The sequence below is a fragment of the Grampus griseus genome (assembly GCF_964374135.1).
Source record: "Grampus griseus genome assembly, chromosome: 19".
In the NCBI taxonomy this organism is placed as follows: domain Eukaryota; kingdom Metazoa; phylum Chordata; class Mammalia; order Artiodactyla; family Delphinidae; genus Grampus; species Grampus griseus.
The window spans coordinates 45,563,256-45,585,560 of record NC_139013.1 but is presented as its reverse complement, the minus strand read 5'-3'; the positions used below and the strand labels follow the sequence as shown (position 1 = coordinate 45,585,560).

Genomic DNA, 22,305 nt, shown 5'->3' with positions numbered 1-22,305 from the left:
ACCTCTGATCTGCCCTGAGGGGAATGTGGGCATTTGGCTGTGGCCTGTGGGACAAATTTTATTTTCTAGGAAATGTGGGCCATGGTGCAGATCTTCTTCAGCTTATTCCAGTGGGACTGTGCTGGCTGCAGCCAGGCCCCGGAGCATCATGGCAACTGGCTGCCCTGCTGCCTGTTTGTCCGGAGGCCGACTTGTTCCCAGCAGGACTCGAGTCAGCCAAGGGCATCACGTGCTCTCTTCTCACTTTTGCCCTCTCCTAGCCTGCAGTCACGTGGGTGGGCCTGGGGGGGCAGCAGGGCTGGGACCCAGCCCCGCACACGACCCAGACAGACTGTCCTAAGGTACCCATTTCCTCCCCCTGGGGCAGCCCCTGCCCACTCCCCTACAAACCCACTGCCCCAGTGCCCCCACCCACCAGTGGCGCTTGACTGGTGTGCGGTTACCATCCGCCTATGTTTAATTCATGGCTGGGGGTTGGGACGGGGCTTCCCAAGAAAGGAAAGAACTCCCCTGGGGTCTTGCCCAGTTCTTGCCCGCCCGCAGGGCACATGGCCGCAGCCTGCCTGGGCCTGGGGCTGGGAGGAGAAGCTGCCAATGGGCCTGGAGGACACTGTTCCAGCGTGGGCACAGCCATTATTCGTTAATCTGCAGCCCTGGAATGTCTGCGGGCCAATCAGCAGGGTCTCCGAGGGCTCTCCGAGGGCTCCCCGAGGGCTCTGATAATCCTGCAATGATTAGCAGGGGCCACGGGGTCGCTGCGAACCACTCGGTGGGTTGGTCGGTTGGCTGTCGGGCGGGCGGGCGGGTGGGCTGACCAGGCCAGCAGCCAGAGGAGGGAGGGAGGGAGGGAGTCCCGGGACTGGAGCTGTCTGTCTCCTTTCATGCCAGCGCCAAGGAAGGGAGGCTGTTTGGACTCACCGATTACTCACCAGCCTCCCCCTTTTGTCTGCCAGCCCAGCCTGACTCTTAGAGATTGTGAATAGCTCCATCCAGTCTGGGAAGCGAGCTGGACAGCTGAGCCGGGCAGAGCCCAGAGAACCCAGCAGGCCCATGTTGAGGCTGGAGCCCTCCCCTGGGCTGGGGGGCCACCGGCCCGGCCTCCTGCCCGTACTCTTGGCTCTCCTTGGCATGACCTGGGCAGAGGTGCGCCCACTCCAGCTACAGGAGAAGCAGGTTCCAGTGCCTGGAGGTAAGGGGCTGCGGGGTGAGGAAAGAGTGGAGGAGCTATGAGCTCTGCAGAGGGTCCCAGGGGGCTTCTGGAAGCCAGTTCCCAGGCCTGAGCCCTGGGCAGGCTGGTGTGATTTAAAGAGCCACCCTCGAACAGTCCAGGGGCCGGAGATGGATGGAGGAGGCTGGGACTGGGGCAGAAGGATGAAGGGGAGTGGGCCCAGGCTTGGGGGTGAAGGAAGAACACTGGGAGCCTGCAGCAGGGACCCCAGAAGAGACTCAGTGGCTGAGAGGAGCCCCAGCCAGAGGGCCCGCTGCGAGCCCAGGACTGGACCCCTCTTCACACCTAGCCCCCAGGCCCCCATTCCCTTCTATCACCCCACCCCCAGCTCTCAGCCTAAGGCTCCTTTACGCCTACACCTGTCTCTCTGTCTCAGCCCCACTGCATTCTCCACAACTCCCTATGCCCCCATGCCTCTGCCCCGGGTCCTCCCATACACACCCACCATCGTCCTGTCCCATCACTCGTTCCATAAGTGCAGGGTTGCATTCTCGTCTTGCCGTGGTGACGCCCGCCCCATCGCCAGGGGCCGGGCCCAGGTCCCACCGCTCAGGTGGCCTGACCGTGTCTCCCGCCCCAGCCCTGAGCAAGAAGGAGAGCTTCCTGCTCCTCTCCCTGCACAACCGCCTGCGCAGCCGGGTCCATCCCCCTGCAGCCAACATGCAGAGAATGGTGAGTACCCCCAACCCGGGCTGGCCAAGGGGGCACCTGGAGGGGCAACCCTGAAGAGGACTGAGGAGGCCATGCCAGTGCCAGGTGCCCTTTCACCTGGCAGAGTGGGGCAGCGGCCAGCCAACTTCCCGCTCTGGGACCACACCTGGTTGCCGGGGTCGGGGGGGGGGGGCGCAGGGGGGGAGGGGGGCCGTTGCTTCCCCCTCCCCCAGAAAGGCAGCCCTTGGGCTTTTCCTTGCATCCCTTCCCGTTGCCCCGGAGACCAGAAGACATGGAAAGAGCTGGGGTCCCCTCCTCCAAGAAACAGGAGCATCACAAAAGAGTCCCAGCAGGACTGGAGGCTAGTCAGGGAGGGAGAAGCATCCTGCTGGGGGTGGGAGGGGTGAGGCTTGTGTGTGACCAGACCCACTGCTTCTTCAGCAGTTTGTCTAGGCGACTAGGAGGGGCCCCCTCCCCAATTCCCAGCTCATTCACTGGGGGCCAGGGAGCGGGGTATAGGGTTTCCCACCACTCCCTCGGGGCTTCAGGGTTGAAGGTGTCATCCTGGGGCCCAGAAACACTGCCCCGTAGTATGGGACCCCAGCTGCGCCCTCCCATGGTAACAGTCGAGGGAGCGAGGGAGGGGCAGTGTGGGGCAGGCAGGGTTCCCCATGACTGCTTCCCATAAACTCCTCTGAGGCTGGCGCAGCAGTGGCGACCTTGAGAGCTCCAGGGTCAGGTTCCCAGGAGGTGGGGGTGGGGTGGGCAGGAGGGGGGTCGCCTCTCCCCCTTTCCCTGCTCGCGGCGGCTCTGCCCCTCCTCAGGCCCAGGTCCTGGCTCTCATCCCCACACTCCCAGCCCTAGTGCCCGGTGTGAGGCTGCTCCGGTCAGCTTCTACACTTCCCATGGTCCTGTTGCCAAAGTCTTAGAAAACAGCATTTCATAAAAAATGCAACTGGAGCCCCACCACTCAGCCTCTGTCACACCCACAGCTTTGGCCCTGGGCACCCCAGTGGAGGCTGAGGCCCTTGGGGGTGGTCCGGGCTGCTGAGGCGCCCCACGCAGTCCCCGCTGCTCCCAGCTCCAGTTCCCGTCAGCAGTAAAATCACAACCACCATCTGCCCGGGCTGCTGCAGGTCAGGCCCTAAGTGCAGCACTTTTCTCTCTGCATCCATTTAATCTTCACACAATCTTACCCTATGGGTACCTTATTATCTGTTTGTTTTGTTTTGTTTTTTGGCCACACGGCACGGCTTGCAGGATCTCAGTTCCCCGGCCAGGGACTGAACCTGGGCCATGGCAATGAAAGCCCAGAATCCTAACCACTAGGTCACCAGGGAACACCCACCTTATTATTTCATTTTACAGAAGCTATTATTCCATTTTACAGAAGCGTATGTTGAGTCTCATGGAGATTAGCAGACTGCTGGAGGTCACAGAGCTGGAATGAGGTGGCTGGGCTGGACCAGGGCATGACGATCGGGTGACACATGTCATCCTGGTTGCTAAGCCCCCCGTTTCAGAGGACGGGGAGCTGTTGGATGGGGGTAGGGAAAAGGGCAGCTGGTACGTGGTGGGAAGAGCAGATTAGGCCCACTCCAGAGAACTCTGCTTGCTGAGACCAAAGCGCTGAGGCCCTGGAGACCTTTACACCCTCTCCGGTCCTGACTCCCAGCTGGTGCCCCTGTGTACTCCAAAACCAGATTTAGGGAATAAGACACAGCGGTATGGCTGCTGCGACTTTTTGCATCACAGAAGGGAAGCCAAGAGGGAGCCTTTCTGACAATGGCCAGGGTCAGTTTTACCTAACACGGAACCAGTTTGAAAGGCTTGGGCACTATCCAGGGCTCCCATTACCAGAAGGGAAAAATTACGGCAGAGGCCCATCCTATCACGTGGGCTGGCACCTCGCGCCCAGGAACACCCATCCCCCTTAGTGGGCGGGGCCTGAGGGTACACGCCACTGGATCAGAAGGATGGAAGCCGTCAGTCCTGGGTGGAGCCGGGCTCTGGGTGGGGGGTCCAGACAGGACAGGTGCTTTTCCAACACCACCTTGGAGCGCCCCTTGCAGGTCCTGTCTGACCTTCCCTGGCCCCAGTGAAGGCGGTGAAAGCAGCTCAGAGCACTCAAGCCGCCAAGCAGGACCCCTGTTTGGGCTGGGGTCTCTTCCCTGCAGGACCAGCACCTCTGGATGTGCTGGTGGGGGGGCTGGATCACTAAGGCCTGGGCCAGGGTCCCCTGCTGATGTTGCTGTTTGCGCTCCTTTCCCCCAGGACTGGAGCGAGAGCCTGGCCCAACAGGCCCAGACCAGGGCAGCCCTCTGTGGCGCCCCAGCCCCAAGCCCAGCCTCTGTCCCCCGGGCTACCCCGCAAGTGGGCTGGAATGTGCAGCTGCTGCCCGTGAGCTCGGCGTCCTTCATCCACGTGGTGGGCCTGTGGTTCTCAGAGGGGCAGCAGTACAGCCAGGCAGCGGCCGAGTGTGCCCCCAATGCCACCTGCACCCACTACACTCAGGTGAGGCCCGGGTACCGGCTCTGAGGCCCCTGCCCTGCTGGGCTAGTTCAGAGGTCTGCAGTTTGTCCTAAAATTGGTGGTTGCTTTTCCTCCCATTTGTTTAGTTTTACTTTTTTCAGCTTTAAATATGAAATATTTCAAAGCTAAATCAAATAATGGACTCCTTCTTATCCACTACCTAGCATTAGAAAATGTTAACTATATTTGTTTCTCATCTCTTAAAAAAACAAAACTAAGCGTAAGCCCTCCTTCTGCCCTTTCCTCTGTCCCTCCCGAGGTAACCTTGCTGAAGTCCAGGTGAAACACCCCATGTTTCCTTTTCTTCCCCCTCAACAAAATTTGTTGAATGTCTTCTCTGTAACTGGCATCGTTTATGTACTAGGATCCAGCACTGGAAAACACAGGCAAAATCCCAAGCATGTTTTTCTCTTTTTTTTAATGGTTACTTTTATGTGTCAACTTGCAGGGTAGAGGGTTGTTATTGTTGTTGTTTTGCATGACACTAACATTTTTTATATTAATTAATTTATTTATTTATTTTTGGCTGCGTTGAGTCCTCATTGCTGCGTGCCGGCTTTCTCTAGCTGCGGCGAGCGAGGGCTGCCCTTCGTTGAGTTGCGTGGGCTTCTCATTTCGGTGGCTTCTGTTGTTACGGAGCACGGGCTCTAGGAGCGTGGGCTTCAGTAGTTGCGGTGCATGGGCTTATTTGCTCCGCGGCATGTGGGATCCTCCCGGACTAGGGATCAAACCCACGTCCCCTGCATTGGTAGGCAGATTCTTAACCACTGCACCACCAGGGAATTCCTTGTTTTTCTTTTCTTTTTTTAAGGGGGGGGCCGAGGGTAGTTCCCCGACCATGCATGGAACCAGGGCCCCAGCAGTAAAAGCACCAAGTCCTAACCACTGGTCCCTCAGGGAATTTCCCCAAGCATGTTTTAATACCTTTACTACACGTGGAAGGGTTTTGATACCTTTTCTACTTGTGCAAGTGGGTTGTGTGTTATTAAATCCTACCTAAGTGCTCTCTCTGTACGTCTCCTTTTGCAATTTGTGTTTATCACTTCAGACCACATTTGTAAGATTTGTTTCCGTTGATCTGAGCATGCATGTGTGATTCACTATGAATAAACTGCAATTTACAGGCATCTGGGTTACTTCCACGTTTTTTTTTTTTTACTATCCCAAGTCATACCGAAATGCACAAATTCTAGTTCCCGTCCTCTTGTACATATGTGTCCAGACTTTTTCTAGGACATACTTGGAAGGGGAATGGCTGGGTCAGACGGAGCACGCACCTACAACCTTAGTAGCTATTGCCAAAGTGATGTCGCCAACTCTACTCCTGCCCACAAACCAGTTCTCACTCCCCATTCTTACTCTATTCATTAAGGAGTATTGTCAGCTCCTTCATTTTTGCCAACTCAAGGCTGTGAAATGCTACCTCATTCTGTTTTTAATTTGCATTTCCCTGATTACATGTGGGACTGAGCCTCTTTTCTGTTCTTTTCATTGCCTTTTAATTTCATCTTTCCCTTATTAATTTGTAAGCATCTTTGCTATATGCTTTGTACTTTTTGTTGGTCATATTGGTTGCAGATACTTTTTTTCTAATATATGGCTTGTATTTTCTCTTTATGTTATCTTTTATAAGATAAATCTTTCAGAAGATTTTAATATTAATGTAATCAATTTTCTCTTGTTTTTCATTATAGTTCATCCATTTGTTGTATCATGTTTAAGAAATAAATCCTTTTCAACTCTGACATCAGCTAGATATTCTTCCTGTATTTTCTTCCAAAGTTCAAATGTTTTCCTTTTTTTCATATTGAAGTCATTAAGCCATCTAGTGATATTGGAGTTAATTTTATCTTTTTATTTTAAAGGAATTTTGCCTTTTTAAAAATTTTATTTATCTATTTATGGCTGTGTTGGCTCTTCGTTTCTGTGCGAGGGCTCTCTCCAGTTGTGGCAAGTGGGGGCCACTCCTCAACGCGGTGCGCGGGCCTCTCACTATCGCGGCCTCTCTTGTTGCAGAGCACAGGCTCCAGATGCGCAGGCTCAGTAACTGTGGCTCACGGGGCTAGTTGCTCCGCGGCATGTGGGATCCTCCCAGACCAGGGCTTGAAACCGTGTCCCCTGCATTGGCAGGCAGATTCTCAACCACTGCGCCACCAGGGAAGCCCAATTTTATCTTTTTTTTTTTACTTCTTGTATTAAGAACTGAATCTTTCCCCCACAGACTCTAATGCCACCTCAGCCATATACCAAGCTCACATATCCACATGGGTCTGTTGCTGAGTTCTCTCTTCTATTTTGTTGCTTTTTTTGTTTACTCCTGCATATATGTGCTTTAATTATTATGGCTTTATAAAAAGTTTTGACAGGAAAATCCCCCATGTTATTATTATCAAAAATTTCTTGGCTATTCTTGATTCTTTCTCCTGATTCTTTCATATGAATTTAATAAGTAGCCTTTATCAGGTTATAGACAGGCCTAGCCGCTCCGCGGCACGTGGGATCTTCCTGGACCAGAGCACGAACCCGTGTCCCCTGCATCGGCAGGCGGACTCTCAACCACTGCGCCACCAGGGAAGCCCCAGACATTTCTTTCTAATCTAAGTTTGTTAAGGATTTTTAAAGTCATGGAAAGGTTTTGTGTTTTATCAAATGCCTTTTGTGCATCTATTGAAATAATTATAAGGTTTTTCCTTAACTATTTACAGTGATGAAATACATGAATAATTTTTTTGTGTGTGTACAAAGCTGTTACATGACACTACATCTTCCTGGTCACGTATTTTAAACATTTTATTATAGAAAATTTCAAATATATACAAAGCAGTCAAAGTGATATAATGAACCCCCATCTACCTATCATCCAGCTTCAACAATTATCAGCTCACAGTTTCATGACTCATATTTATTTATTTATTTGTATTGAAGTACAGTTGTTGTACAGTACTATATAAGCTACAGGTACACGATAGAGTGATTCACAAATTTTAAAGGTTATACTCCATTTATAGTTATTATAAAATACTGGCCTTGGGCTTCCCTGGTGGCGCAGTGGTTGAGAGTCCGCCTGCCGATGCAGGGCACACGGGTTCGTGCCCTGGTCCAGGAAGATCCCACATGCCATGGAGCGGCTGGGCCCGTGAGCCATGGCCGCTGAGCCTACGCGTCCAGAGCCTGTGCTCCACAACGGAAGAGGCCACAACAGTGAGAGGCCCGCAAACAGCCAAAAAAAAAAAAAAAAAAAAATACCGGCCATATTCCCCATGTTGTACAATGTATCCTTGTAGTTTATTTTATACCTAATATTTTGTAGCTCTTACTCCCCTACCCTTATACTGCCCTCCCTGCTTCCCTCTCCCCACTGGTAATCACTAGTTTGTTCTCTATATCTGTGAGCCTGCTTCTTTTTTTTGTTATATTCACTAGTTTGTTGTATTTTTTAGATTTCATATATAAGTGAGATCATACAGTATTTGTCTTTCTCTGTCTGACTTATTTCACTTAGCATAATACCCTCTAAGTCCATCCTTGTTGCTGCAAATGGCAAAATTTCATTCTCTTTTATGGCTGAGTAGTATTCCATTGTGTATATGATGTGATGCGAAATAAAGCGATGTAGGGTGTGTGTGTGTGTGTGTGTTATTGTTGTTTTTAATTAATTGCTATATTTGGTTTCCTAAATACTATTTGATAGTGCAATCGACCTCTGATTTTCTTTTCTCGTTCTGCCCTCACCTGGTTTATATTAACCTCATAAAATGAGTTGGAGGTTTTGCCTCATTCTCTGTTTCCTGGAATAGGTTCTATGATATTTGCTGTAACTGTTCTGTAGAACTATTTGGGCCTTGTTCTATTTTTTGATTGTTTGTTTTGTGTGCATGTGTATGTATCCATGGATTTTTAATTACTGATTCAACTTTTAGAAATGGTCGTAGATCATTTCAGATTTTCTATTTCTTCTTGAGACAGTTTTGCCAAGTTCTGTTTTCTAGGAAACTATCCATTTTATATTTTCCAGTTTGTTGGTGCTAACGGTCATTTAACAGAGATTTTAAACTAGAATTAAACAGATTTTTTAAATGTTTCCTGTGTCTGCAGCTATGTCCTTTTAAAATTCTCGATTGTATTTATTTGTGCCTTCTCTCTTTTGTTCTTTACCAGTCTTCCCATAGGTTTGTCTATTCTAACGAATCAGTTTTTTGTTTGTTTTCCTTCTCTCTTTTTTCCACCCATCCACAACTTTATTCTTTTTATTAATTTCTGCTCTTTTTTAAAAAAATTTATTTATTTATTTTTGGCTGCGTTGGGTCCTCGTTGCCGTGCGCGGGCTTTCTCTAGTTGAGGAGAGTGGGGGCTACTCTTCGTTGCAGTGTGCGGGCTTCTCATTGCAGTGGCTTCTCTTGTTGCGGAGCACAGGCTCTAGGCGCACGGGCTTCCGTAGTTGTGGCGCATGGGCTTCCGTAGTTGTGGCACGTGGGCTCAGTAGTTGTGGCTCACAGGCTCTAGGGCACAGGCTCAGTAGTTGTGGCACATGGGCTTAGCTGCTCCGCAGCATGTGGGATCTTCCCGTAGCAGGGATCAAACCCATGTCCCCTGCATTGACAGGCGGATTTTTAACCACTGCGCCACCAGGGAAGTCCTTCTGCCCTTGTTTTTATTATTTTCTTTCATCTACTTTCTTAACTCATTAATTTTAACTCCTTTTTCTTTTCTGGTATATGCCTTTTAAAGCTATCAATTTCCCTCTAAACTCTGTTAGCTACATCCCATAAGTTTTGGAATTTAGTGATTTCATTGTCACTTAGGTCTATGAGTTTCCTATTTTCCATTATGATGCTGTCTTTGATTTTGAAGTGTATATTTAAATTTCCAAACTATGTTTTCTCCTTTACTTACTTCTAAATTATTTCCTTGGGAATTCTCTGGTGGTCCAGTGGTTAGGACTTCATGCCTTCACTGCCAGGACCTGGGTTCAGTCCGTGGTCAGGGAACTAAGATCCCATAAGCCACGCAGCCAAAAAAAATTTTTTTTTAAATTTAATTAATAATAATAATAGTAAATTATTTCCTTTACATTCTATTGCATTGAATTCATAGAATGTGTCCTGTAGGATGTTGGTTATTGAGTGTTTATTGAATCTTGCTTTGTGGCTTACTGAGGGGTCAGTGTCTGCAAAAGTTCCACGCACTCCTAAAAAGAATGCATATTCTCTAATTGTTGGATACATAGGTATGACTACATGTGCATTTCTCCCTGCCTCATGCTGGTCATTTTTAGTGGCTACCAGAGTTTGCTTGGCTATTCCTGTGTATTGACCATTTGTGCTATTTCCAGGTTGTCACTGATTCTAAAACTCTAAATCTTAGTTTTGAATACTATTAAAGACCTGTATCTGTTAGCTGTTGCTGCATGACGCACTACTCCCAAATATAGCATCTTACGATTCTGCAGCTTGGCAGTTTGGGTTGGGCTCAGCTGACAGTTTCTTCTGGTCTTCGCTGGGCCCACTCCTGCAACTGCAGTCAGCTGCTGCGTTGGCTGGGAGCTGGCTGTCTAGAGTGGCCTCAACTGGTTCATCTCTGCCCTATAAGGTTCTTCAACCTCCAGCAGCCTTGTTCACGTGGTGGCTGAGCATGAGAGTTCTATGAGAATGAGCGGAAATTGTAGGGTCTCCTGAGGCCTAGGTTTAAAATGGTTCAATATCATTTCTCCTGCATCCTGTTGGCCAACAGAAGCCACAGGGCCAGCCAGATTCAAGGTGTGGGAAAGAGATTCCTCCTGTTGATGCAAAGAACTGCAAAGCCACATTTTATAAAGAGGGGGCTGTAGGGAGAAGTGAAGCGTTGTGGCCATTTTTTCAGTCATCACAAGGCCTTTGATGTCCAAGTCTCTTTTCCCACTCTCCTCCACTATCCACAATCTCCCTTCCCTTCAGGTATCTGCTGACCCTCACTTCCCGACCCAGAAGGCCTTTCTAGACTATTCCCACCTATCCTTATATCCCTGCCCAGCACAGCTACTGCTCCTGGGGTCCCCAGGGAGGTGACAAAACTGTTTATCTGCTTGGCCTGGGGCAAGAGCTGTGTCCACCCTTCCCAGGGGAGCATCATCTAGGCTGTTGGTCCCCAGACTAGGAGTGCAGGGGGCCCCTGAGAGGGTTTCTGAGCCACTGTGTCTCCTGCAGCTCGTGTGGGCCACCTCGAGCCAGCTGGGTTGTGGGCGGCATCCCTGCTCTGGGGCCCAGGCTGAGATGGAAGCCTTTGTCTGTGCCTACTCTCCCGGGTAAGCCTCCTCCATGGCAGCTGCCCTGCCATCCCCTGCTGGGCTGCGGGGTAGGGGATGCTGTCACCCAGGGTGAGACACTCACCCACCCACCCACAGGCCTTTACCCCTTGGTCTGCACCCCTGCTGGGAGAGGGAAAAAGGAGGAAAGGGAGAGGGTGCAGAAGTGGGCAGCACCCAAGATTCTGGCCACGCAGAATGTGGCTTCTTCTCAGACGCCCCTTCCTGGAGGCACCACCCAGCGTTCAGGGCATCTGCCCAGTATTAGTTTGGAGGTCATCTTTTCTTTCCTAGGAAATCTCCCTGTCTCTCCCAGCTCCCTGCCTTCCTGGCTGGGCCGGAAAGAGCTGAAGGGGCTGGTGGGGCAGGCAGCAAGGCCCAAGGCCAGGTCCTTCTAGCCTCTGCTGCTTGCTCTCACAGAGGCAACTGGGAGGTCAACGGGAAGACCATCGTCCCCTACAAGAAGGGCGCCTGGTGTTCGCTCTGCACAGCCAGCGTCTCGGGCTGCTTCAAAGCCTGGGACCACGCAGGGGGGCTGTGTGGTAAGTGCCCCACCCTGCCTGCCTCTGGCTGGGGCGGCTTGATCTGGTGATCCTGGAGGAGGCAGGCAGCATCCTGAGGGACTGTCCCAGAAGCCCTGGCCCTCAGCACTCGGGGAGGCACCTGCCTGGCCTGCCGGGGAGAAGTGCCCTCACAGCGTTTCCATCTCATCCGACCAGAGGTCCCCAGGAACCCATGTCGCATGAGCTGCCGGAACCACGGACATCTCAACCTCAGCACCTGCCACTGCCACTGTCCCCCGGGTTACACAGGCAGATACTGCCAAGGTGAGGGGCGCCTGGAGTTCTGGACTGTGACCACCCGGGGGACCCAGGGAGGGATCCTCACACAGCCTATCCTCATCCAATAAGCATTCACTGAGCACCGACGGTCTGCCAGACCCTGCGCTGTGCAGGGAATTCAAAGTGAAATCAGATCGGCCCCTCAGGCCCTGGGATGGTGGGAGGAGGACAGTATTAGGATCCAGAAGTGGATTCCTTTCCCACTGTCCCCCACCCCCCAGCTCTGTGACCATGAGCAGGTCCACTCCCAAACCCCGATTTGCTTCTCTCTACAAGATCAAACCAAAGATGCCAAATGTGGCAGCGGTTGGGAGCCCAGATGGTTTCCATCTCTGGGGCGCAGGGGTTGTTCTTGTTGTGGTTGGCCATTCTGCGCACATCCGTGGCCTGTGAGGGGCAGCCTGTGGCCCAGTGGCTGCCAGCTGAGTGCCGTCCCCTCCCCTGCCCCATCCTGGCAGTGCGGTGCAGCGTGCAGTGCGTGCATGGCCGGTTCCGGGAAGAGGAGTGTTCCTGCGTCTGTGATGTTGGCTATGGGGGAGCCCAGTGTGCCAGTGAGTCCTGCCGCAAAGCCCCCCGACAAGACGAGCCCCTCCCAGGACCCCCTCAGCTGGTGCTGGGTCTGGCTCGGACCAGCTCACAGGAGTCCATCGTACGCACCTCTCCCCCATTCCCCGATCAGTGACGTCACAGTGGTAGCTTGAACTTGGCCATGGTGGGGGTCTTTACACCAGCACAGGAATGGCAATGCTAAAATCATAGACTTTTTTTTTTTGAGGGAGAGCTGGTTGTTACACATTTACCAGCACACCACTGACCCCAACCCCCTCTCCTGCTTGGTGGCCAGAGGAAGGGGTACCTTGAGCTTAACATCCTGGCAGGACCGGAAGGGTAATGATTCTGAGGCACCCACACACAAAATCAGGCTTCCCTCCTCCCAGCCAAGGTGCACTTTCCCTTCCACACCTGTGACCTGAGGATCGATGGAGACTGCTTCATGGTGTCTTCAGAGGCAGACACCTATTACGGAGCCAAGATGAAATGCCAGGTAATGGTTGGCCCCTGCCTTCCCAGGGACCGTCCCCCCGGGTTCTTAACAGAGGGACCCTGGGCTAAGAGATGAATTCCTTTGACTTCTCCTGACTCTCATCTTTAGTATAAAGCAGGGGTTACAACTCAGAGGCCCATGGAAGCCAGGAGGTCACTTAATGAGCTGAGGGACCCAGGGACAAGGCCCCACTCAACCCCCATCTAAGAGGCCACCTTGACTCAACTCGAACTGCTGGCTGCCGGGCAGGAATGCAAGTTCAGGGAGGCCAGGACCTGGAATTTCTCAAGAGAACCAGAAATGCAGATTTTCACTGAGCTCTCAATTTATTAATGTTGGCAACCAATCCAAATGTATTAAAGACACTGAGCAGGTGAAACAAAACCCTTCCAAGTGTGGGACCCTGACAGAGGAGCTGTGGGCAGAGAAGAGAAGGCGGACTCTGCTCTAAGAGGCAGGAGGCTTTGGGGGGCTGATGACAGCCCGGCCAGCACACAGATTGGACATCCATGGCCACGATGGGTGGCAGGATGGAAAGGAAGGGCTGGCCTGAGCTCTGGGGCCAGAATGACCCGGAGCGGGGGTTACAGGGAAAGGGCGGGGTGCTAGCCCAGATTGAGAGCCAGAAAGTGCAGGACATCCTCGCCTTCTACCTGGGCCGCCTGGAGACCACCAACGAGGTGACCAACAATGACTTTGAGACCAGGAACTTCTGGATCGGTGAGTGCCTGGCTGACTGGTGGAGCGGGAAGGGATGCAGTGAGCGTGGGGCTGGGATGCCTCACACTGCTCCAGGAATCTGGGCCGTGGAAACCCAGAGCACCTACCAGCGGGCAGTAAGGGTGTGGTGAGGGCTTGGGGCCCAGAATGGGGCCAGTAGTCAAGCTGGTGACTCCTTTCAGAGAGAGCCGAAGGGAGGGAGAGCCACCAGAGGGGCTGGAAGTGCTGGGAAGGGGGCTTAAGGGCTGGGGGTCGACAGGCATTGGGCAGCAGGCTCTGGGCTCAGGCCCTCATCGCAGGGAGCCTGGGCTGCCAGCGGGGCCCAGGGATCTCGGGTGTGAGGCCAGCCTTGGCTGCTGTGACTCAGGGCTCACCTACAAGACCGCTAAGGACTCCTTCCGCTGGACCACCGGGGAGCACCAGTCCTTCACCAGTTTTGCCTTTGGGCAGCCTGACAACCAGGGGTGAGTCTGGGGTGCCCTCCCTCCCCTGTGCCCACTTCTCACCTGCCTGCTGGCCGAGCCTTCAGACACCGCTGAACCACCTCCACCCTGCCTGCTGCTTGGCTGAGCGCCCTGAGGGTCTGGGCCTTACCTGGTGCCCAGGTGCCAGGAAGTCTGGGCACAGCTGGCTGTGGGCCCAGTGCTGAGATGAGGTACATCCCTGACCTCCAGGGGCTCAAATAAAAGAGAGGGAACCCAAGAAGGCTTCATCCATCCACAGTCCCCATCATCCCTCCAGCTGTCTCTCCATCTCTCTATTATCTATCCATCCCTCCCCCACACCGTGCCTCCTCTGCCTGTATCAATACACTGATTCTGCCCTCCTTAGCTGGCCACCCACCTGCGTCCACTCCTGCACACATCTGCCCACTGGCCCACCTGCACTGAGGCCCAGCCCTGGTCTTCAAAGCCCAGGAATGCCCAGGGCAGGGGGGAGGTGGTCAGGCTGTGTGGCCACCAAGGTTCCAGATACCCCGCCCAGTTCTCCTTTGACCTCCTTGATGGCAGCCATGCCCAGGCCACTGGCCCATCCCTAGAGGAAGCCGGCTTGGTGGGCCCCCAGGCATACCTTCTCCTGCTGGGAGGAAAGATGTGGGCCTGTCTGTTCCAACCCCACTGCCCCCACCTGCAGTGGCCGGCATGGCTGAGGGCTGCAGCGGTGGGTGGAGCTGTCCCCACTGCACCCCGAGAAGAGAGGAGCTGCAGTGCTGTGAAGTGCAGGCATGGGCTTGGGGCTGGCTCCCAGAAGCCCCATATGTGGGAGGGGGCACCCAAGAGGCACCTCCCTAGGTGCAGGTGGCCCACTGTGGGGGAGGATTAAGGACTCATAATTTCATTCCTCCACCCTGAGCACTCGACAATCTTGGCAGGTTTGGCAACTGTGTGGAACTGCAGGCATCGGCCGCCTTCAATTGGAACGACCAGCGCTGTAAAACCCGAAACCGTTACATCTGCCAGTTTGGTGAGGGCCTTCCCACGGCTCCCCTGTCCCCTGGGGATATCCAGATGAACAGTCTAGAGTGTCTGAGCACACAGGGCCATCCTGCTCAGGGCCTCGCTGGACCTGTAGGCCCCTGAAGCACAGAGAGGGAGATTGGCCTGGGCTCAGCCACGCAGGGGCAAGACCAGAACTACAGCCTGGCTGGGGATTTCACCAAGGTCCCTTTCCTCCTGTCACTAAAGCTGCCACATGGGGACCCATCGGGTTCTTCAGCGTTCCCTGATTCCCTAGAGCACAGTGAACTATGGTGGGGACAGAGGTGAGACCTAGCCCAGAATCAGCCCCCAGCAGCACCTGCTAGAAGGATCTGGAGCTGCAAGTGGGATCATGGCTATTTCTGGACCTAGTGTAGCAGGGTCCCCATCCCAGGACCGCCTGGGCTGTCACTGACCCTTGTTCTGTTCTCTTCCTTTCCAGCTCAGGAGCACATTTCCCGGTGGGACCCAGGGCCCTGAGGCTCACCCATGCCTCTCCCCTGCCAGCACCTGGATGCACAGCCCTACCTGCCCTTCTGCCCACCTGTTTAGAACAAGGGTTGGGCTAGGACTGCAGGCCCAACAGCCAAAGAGGCCTCAGACCTTTCAGGAAGTGGGGCAGGGGGTACAAGTGAGGCCGATGGAGAGCCCGGTATAGGAGGAGGGGAGCCTGGGGTCCCCTAGCCTGCTTTTGAGTGGGAAGATTGGTCTTAATTAGGCACTGAAACAGGAGTCCGGGGCAGTGGTCAGAAGAGACCACTCTCCTCCATCTGGGCTGGACCCTCTGGGGCAGACAGAGGTTCCTTGCTGCCCAGGATGCACCCCACAAAGGATTAAACTAAGTTATGGATCAGATGGACTTGTGAATGCTCATTGTGAAGGGGAATTCAGACAACCCAGAATGATCCCAGGAAGACTGGTTTCCTCCCAGCCACCTCAGTCCCATCCCTGCTCGCCCACATGACCCAGGCCACCCTCTGGAGGTTTTCAGACTCTTAGTCCTGAATAATGCACAGATTTAGAAGCCTTGTTTGTCTGCATCCCTAATTTCCAGCTCCTCTCACCACCGCCTCTGTCAGCTTTGTGTTTCTGTTCACACCTCCTCCTTTATTAATTATGCTTGCTTCTACTTGTCTCTTCTTTCTTTGTGATAATCTGAACTGGGGTCTGTTATGGCGCCATCTCCTCCCTCTCCCTATAGTGGTGAGAGGGTGAGTCCAGGCAGGTGCAAGAATGGGAGGTGCTACCATTAGCGTCCAGAATGCACACTGTTATGTGCGAACATCGAGTTGCTTTGCTGGTTGGAAGTATCAGTACAAGTGTGGCCTGGGCCCATGGAACCGGGAGAAGCAGATCAGTCACGGTTCTTGGTTGCAGCCAATAGAAACATAGAAACAGCCCTGGCTAGTCATGGCAGAAAAGGAATTTATCAAAAGGGCAATGATTTTTAAATGGGCAAAGGACTTGAATAGACAGTTCTCCAAAGAAGATATACAAATGGCCAATAAGCACATGAAAAGATGTTCAACATCACTAGTCATTAGGAAATCCAAATAGAAACCACGGTGAGACACCACTTCACACCCATTAGGGTGGCTGTTAGCAACGAAACACAATAACAAGTGTTGATGAGGGTGGGGACCCATTGGAACCCTCATACATTGCTGGGGAATGTAAAACGGTGCAGCCATGGTGAAAAATAGTTTGGCAATTGTTCAAAAAGTTAAACAGGACTTCCCTGGTGGCACAGTGGTTAAGAATCCACCTGCCAATGCAGGGGATGCAGGTTCGATCCCTTGTCCGGGAAGATCTCACATGCCGCGGAGCAACTAAGCCTGTGCACCACAACTACTGAGTTTGCGCTCTAGGGCCCGCATTCCACAACTACTGAAGCCCGCGCACCTAGAGCCTGTGCTCCACAACAAGAGAAGCCACTGCAATGAGAAGCCCACGCACCGCAACAAAGAGTAACCCCTGCTCACCACAACTAGAGAGAGCCTGCACGCAGCAACGAGGACCCAACGCAGCCAAAAATAAATAACTTAATTAATTTTAAAAAATTAAACACAACTACCATATGACCCAACAATTCCACTCCTAGGTATGTACCCAAGAGAAACGAAAACAAGTGCTCAAATAAATCCTTAAAACACAAAGTTCATAGCAGCATTATTCACAATAGCCAATAGCCAAGAGGTAGAAACAACCCAAAAGTCCATCAATGGATGAGTAGCTAACAAATCGTGGTGTATACATGCAATGCAATATTAAATCAACCATTAAAAGGGATGAAGTACTGATACATGCTACCAGGTGGACGAACCTTGAAAACATTTTAAGTGAAAGAAGCTAGTCACAAAAGGTCACATATTGCATGATTCCACTTATCTGAACTACTCAGAAAAGGTAAATCCATAGACGCAGAGACGGGTGGTTGCCAAGGGAAACAGGAAAATGAGGGTATGGGTTTTATTTTGAAATGATAAAAATGTTTTGGAATTTAGATAGAGGTGGTGGTTGTACAACACTGTAAATGTATTAAATGCCACTGAATTGGTTAATTTTGCATTACGTAAATTTCACTTTTTTTTTTTTTTTTAAGTATAATGGCTGGTCACAGGATCCTAGGGAGAGTGAGAGAGACATGCTGGGGCCTCTGTAGCCCAGAAATAGTGCTCCAAATTCTGCTGCAAAGCCCATCTGGGTAGACTCCCATGCCACTGCTGCCAGGCACAGGAAATGCAGAGCCTGCTCTGACAGCAGCGACACAGGAGCCACCTTTATGGCAACTAAGGTTGGCAATCCAATGCCCTTCTGAGCCTCTAACACCCCAGACGCCAGATTCCCATTCAGCTGCAGCCTCTCCCATCAGCACTCCTGGCGCTACAGTGCTTCCCTCACCAATATATTTCTCAGTGCCTCGGCAAAGGACGCGCTTGGGGCCGTCCCAGGGTTTCTAGGTTGGGGTGTCAGTGAGCAGGTCCTACCTGAAAAGTCCATTCCAACATTCTCATCTGGAGGCGAGGTAGCCGAACGCCGCGGTCCTCCATGTTGGTCCACGGGCCAGCAGCATCGGCATCACCTGGGAACTTGTTAGACGAGCAGATTTTCAGCTGCCCCAAACCTAATCTGAGTTTTAACAAGATCTCCAGCCACTTCAGATGCAGGCTCAGGTGTGTGAACCACTGGCAGAAGCAGAGTTCGGGTCTAAAGTCAGGCTACCTGAATTGGAGGACAGGCTCTGCCACTCACTAACTGTGTGACTTTGGTCAAGTTATTAACACCTAGGTGGACCCACTGTTCCAGTTTGCCTGGAACTGTCCTGGTTTTAGCACTCAAAGTCCCACATGCTGGGAAACCTCTCCATCCTAGACACACCAGGACAGCTGGTCACCCTAAAACATCTCTCTGTCTCATGATCCTCTTCTGTAAAATGAAGATAATAAAATGAGTTAATATATTAAAGTGTTTGAAACAAAGCCTGGGGAGAGTAAACACTGATGAATATCAGCTGGGCTGAGCCAGCGCCCTCATTTCTCTATTCCTCCATCAACATTAGACTATCTAAACTTCATTCGTTAACTCAGTAAATTTGTTAAATAAATGAAGTGCTTAAAACTGTCCCTGGCAGGATAGTAAATGCTCAGTAAGTTTTAGCTATTCTTTTTTTTTTTTTTTTTTTTTTTTGCGGTACGCGGGCCTCTCACTGTTGTGGCCTTTCCCGTTGCGGAGCACGGGCTCCGGACGCGCAGGCTCAGCGGCCATGGCTCACGGGCCCAGCCACTCCGCGGCATGTGGGATCTTCCCAGACCGGGGCACGAACCCGTGTCCCCTGCATAGGCAGGCGGACTCTCAACCACTGCGCCACCAGGGAAGCCCAGTTCTTATTTGTATTATTATTATTATCTATTAGCTTTTAGCTAATATTATTCGTCCACAATTGAGTCCAGGGTTTAAGCAAACATCAGAGCAAACAATTGGAACCATCCCAGCCACTCAAGGTAGCCCCATAGAATCCTAAATACCGGTATGTTCAACCAGACTTCCCTGGTGATCCAGTGGTTTAGACTCCGTGCTCCCAGTGCAGGGGGCCTGGGTTCAATTCCTGGTCAGGGAACTAGAGCCCACATGCCGAAGCTAAAGATCCCACGTGCCACAACTAAGAACCGGCACAGCCAAATTAAAAAAAAAAAAAAAAATTCAACCCCATTTAACATTTTCTTCCTTTCCCACTCTCCACCCTCAGAATCCATTCCCAGATCATTTTGCAGGTTTTGTCAATATAAATTAGCAAAATCTCATGGTTCTTCTGGTGTTTCAATATCTTCCTCCCAGATTTGAAGTCATCAGCCCCCTGGGGTCTGCTGCAATATGACTTGTTATTTAAGTCTGGAGAAAATGAGGGGTGATGGGGTAGGACACACAAGGGGTCTCCTTCAGGGCAAGGTCATTACAGAGTATATTTTTTAAGGAAATGCTATCTGCTGGCCTGGTTGCACATGTGCCATGGAGCGGGGGAACCCAGGCTGAGCAAGGCCCTGCCACCAACAGCACATGGCTTCCCGGCTCACCCAGGGCACTGGCATTCAGGTGGCCAACTTGGGAAGCAGGAGGGCTGATGGCCACTTGGAGGATGCTATGGGTCAGGCATGAAAGCGGTGCACATCCCGCCCTCCCATTGCCACTGGCCACACCTCAGCCATGCAGCACACTAACTGCGAGGGAGGGTGGGCAACTCCACCTAGATGTGCACCCAGGAGGAAAGGGATCTGGGTTTGGCAAAGAGCTAGTGAATTTCTGCTACCAGTACCTTCAGAATGACTAAGAAGAGTCCCTTTGGCTGGCAAGGGAACCTCTGTAGCAGTGGGGGTCCTGAGTCTTCCACAGCTTCCCGCAAAGCCCTCCACTCTCTCTGCTCCCCACTCTCCACTCTTTCCCAACTAGAGACCCAGAGAGAGTGTGAAGCCACCTCATGGTGTCATTTTATAACCACTGATGAAGCCTTAAGTTTGGGTTGTAACTCTCTCAGCCTTGCAGCCACAAGATATAAAAATTCCCTGATTTTCTAACCATGTCTTGAGCCGCAAATTTGGACTTTGATCTTGTCTTTCCTTTATGCTGTTGGTGCTGTTAGCACACAGCCTGCCTAACAGCCCTTGACTTCAGGGTAATCTTTATATTCTTCTATGGCAAGAGCCACCAGGTCCCGAAAGACTTGCCCTTGATGGGCGCTTTGTTCTGAGGACCACAGGATTAACTGTCTCGCCATGGCATGCTGTGGGCTACTGGTATCCTGTCCCTTAATACTAGCTGAACTTTCACTGTCCTCTGGCCACTTGCCAGGCTTCCATCACCCCCATTTCCCACAGGGCTTCTTGTTCCATCCACCTCTAGTCCTGTTTTTGTATCCATCAAGGTTCTTAACTGTAAGCAACAGAGTCTGGTGACTCTAAGCAGTAAAGGAACTTGTCCAAGTTACTGGTTAGCTCCCAGGAGTTCTGGAAGGTCGGAGGATCAGATCTGGAAGAGACCCTACTGCCTCTGCTGGGCACAGATGCCACAACAGGCATCACCAACGAGGGATGGAGGTGCCATCACCTTTGAAAGCCGGATATAGCTGCTGCCACTGCCGCCATCAATTGCTGAGATGAGCTTCTCCCACTGGCAGCTTTACCTTGAAGTTGAGCACGTAGCTCTAATTGGAGGAGCCACGTCATGTGCCCAGGACCTTGCTTCAAGGGAGGTTGGGAAAAGGAGGCAGAAAGGGGCATTTACAGCTTCTTTCAGGGAGGCAGCCTCTGTCTTCAAGCTGGGGGATACCTCTAACACAGGAATGGGACTCCGATGTGGGACGGCCAAGTGAATGACTCAGGTCCACTGCAAGAAGCCACTTGGTACACCTGGGCCCCTGGGCCCCTGGCCTGCAGCACTGGCCCTGTCGTCCCACGCTCTAACCAGGGGCCTTGCCAGCCTTCGGAGTCTGTGCAGGGTAAGGTGGGTAATGGAACATCCCGTACAAAGGCAGTGTGGCCTGGAGGTCCTGACAGAATCAGGCTATGCTTGTAGCCAAGCCTACCAGTAAGTGTCTTTCAGTAAGTCCTCTAACTTCTTGGAACACGTAGTGATTGCCAGGCAGGCGACTGAGATCTCATCACTCCTCTCAAGTGGCTCTCCATGTGACCCTGGGCACATTCGGTAGCCTTTCTATAAGATGGGGAGCAGCTACCCTGCAAGGTTGTTGTGAGGATTAAATGACACGATGGATGTAAGTTTGTAGCACAATGCCTGGCAAATAGCTGGAATTCAATCACTGTTAGCTGCCGACTGCAATTTTAATACTGGGGATGATACAATTACCCTTTTCTTTCTTTCTGGGAGCTCTTTGCAAATAAGTGAACTATTTTGTATCCATCTCATGAATTCAGGGTGGATGTGTCTGGGAGTCAACTCTAGGAACTCTGGGGACCAGTTGTTCAATATGTCCACCCCCTTCTGCTCCTCTCCTTTTTCCTTATTCTTGTCCTTCCGTCAGCTTGGCCTCTCTGTTTCAGCCTTCTTCTGTCTTCCCACCGGACTGCCAACCTCCCCATCCTTGCGTCATTTGCTGTCACTCATTATGACTCCCATTCATTAACTGTCCTACCCATGTTCTGTGTCAAGCACTCACAACCTGGGGGAATACAGGAGGGTGTCCCTTAGGAAATCTGTCTGGGAATCTTTGTGAGAGGTGAAGATGGAGCAAAGACCTCCACCCCATTTCCTGATTCTTGGTCCCTATGATGGTTAATTTTATGTGTCAACTTAATTGGGCCATGGGGTACCCAGACACTTGGCCAAATATTATACTGGGTGAGTCTGTGAGGGTGTTTTTGGATGAGATTAACATTTGAATCAGTGGACTGATAAGTTTCCTCCTTTTGTAATAGATTGAGTGATGCGGACAAGAGCATTTGGTCTTTCCAAGAAGAAGAGGGAGAGGATAAGGGAAGAAGTAACAGCAGGAAAGAGTATACAGTCCTGTTCTGGTCATCTTGGGAAAGCTGTCTCCTTCAGTTGCTGTCTGCTTCAATTCCTGGTGAAATTTGATCCAGAGGTCTCCAGTGCTTGATTATATCGGACTGGATGTCAGTTACAGCCTTCTTTAACTGTGAGATGTACACACAAGGCTTGAGTCTCAAGTTTGGCTGCCATCTGGGTAATGAGGAGGACCTGGTATAGTCCCTTCCAAGGACATTTAAGGGCAGTCTTTGTTCTTACTGATTTCAAATCAGAAGGGTGGGAGAAAATTGGAAACAGTTTGGAGGTTTATAGTCAGATATTTGAGGAAACTAGAAGAGTTTAGTTCAGCTTACAGCTGTATAAAAAAACCTTGAAACTTTATCATTAACAGGACAAGAATCTAATATCTACAAAGTTGCAAACACAATTTCTCTCTCAATAATTATTACCCTTTTTAGCAAAGATAATCATAGTAAAACTAATTTGTTTGTAGTAAATTTGGCTTGATTATTTACAAAAATACAGCAAGA

General features: G+C 51.5%; 1 protein-coding gene across 1 annotated transcript; it reads left to right on the top strand.

Moving 5' to 3' along the window:
• The first annotated feature begins 996 nt into the window (after positions 1-996).
• Positions 997-15,396, top strand: LOC309836272 (C-type lectin domain family 18 member A-like). Its single transcript, XM_082676182.1, has 12 exons — positions 997-1,189; positions 1,809-1,900; positions 4,154-4,393; positions 10,594-10,691; positions 11,112-11,233; positions 11,411-11,518; positions 11,992-12,084; positions 12,472-12,578; positions 13,169-13,298; positions 13,666-13,762; positions 14,671-14,762; positions 15,219-15,396. Exons 1-12 carry the CDS (start codon positions 1,051-1,053, stop codon positions 15,254-15,256), a joined length of 1,356 nt encoding a protein of 451 aa, XP_082532308.1. The 5' UTR covers positions 997-1,050; the 3' UTR covers positions 15,257-15,396.
• The last annotated feature ends 6,909 nt before the right edge of the window (positions 15,397-22,305 follow it).

What these genes read in the sequence shown, in the direction of transcription:
- LOC309836272 (XM_082676182.1), top strand. Translation starts at nt 1,051, where the DNA reads ATGTTGAGGCTGGAGCCCTCCCCTGGGCTGGGGGGCCACCGGCCCGGC. An exon ending in GCAGGTTCCAGTGCCTGGAG is followed by an intron (nt 1,190 to 1,808) that starts GTAAGGGGCTGC and finishes CTCCCGCCCCAG; the next exon opens with CCCTGAGCAAGAAGGAGAGC. An exon ending in CAGCCAACATGCAGAGAATG is followed by an intron (nt 1,901 to 4,153) that starts GTGAGTACCCCC and finishes CCTTTCCCCCAG; the next exon opens with GACTGGAGCGAGAGCCTGGC.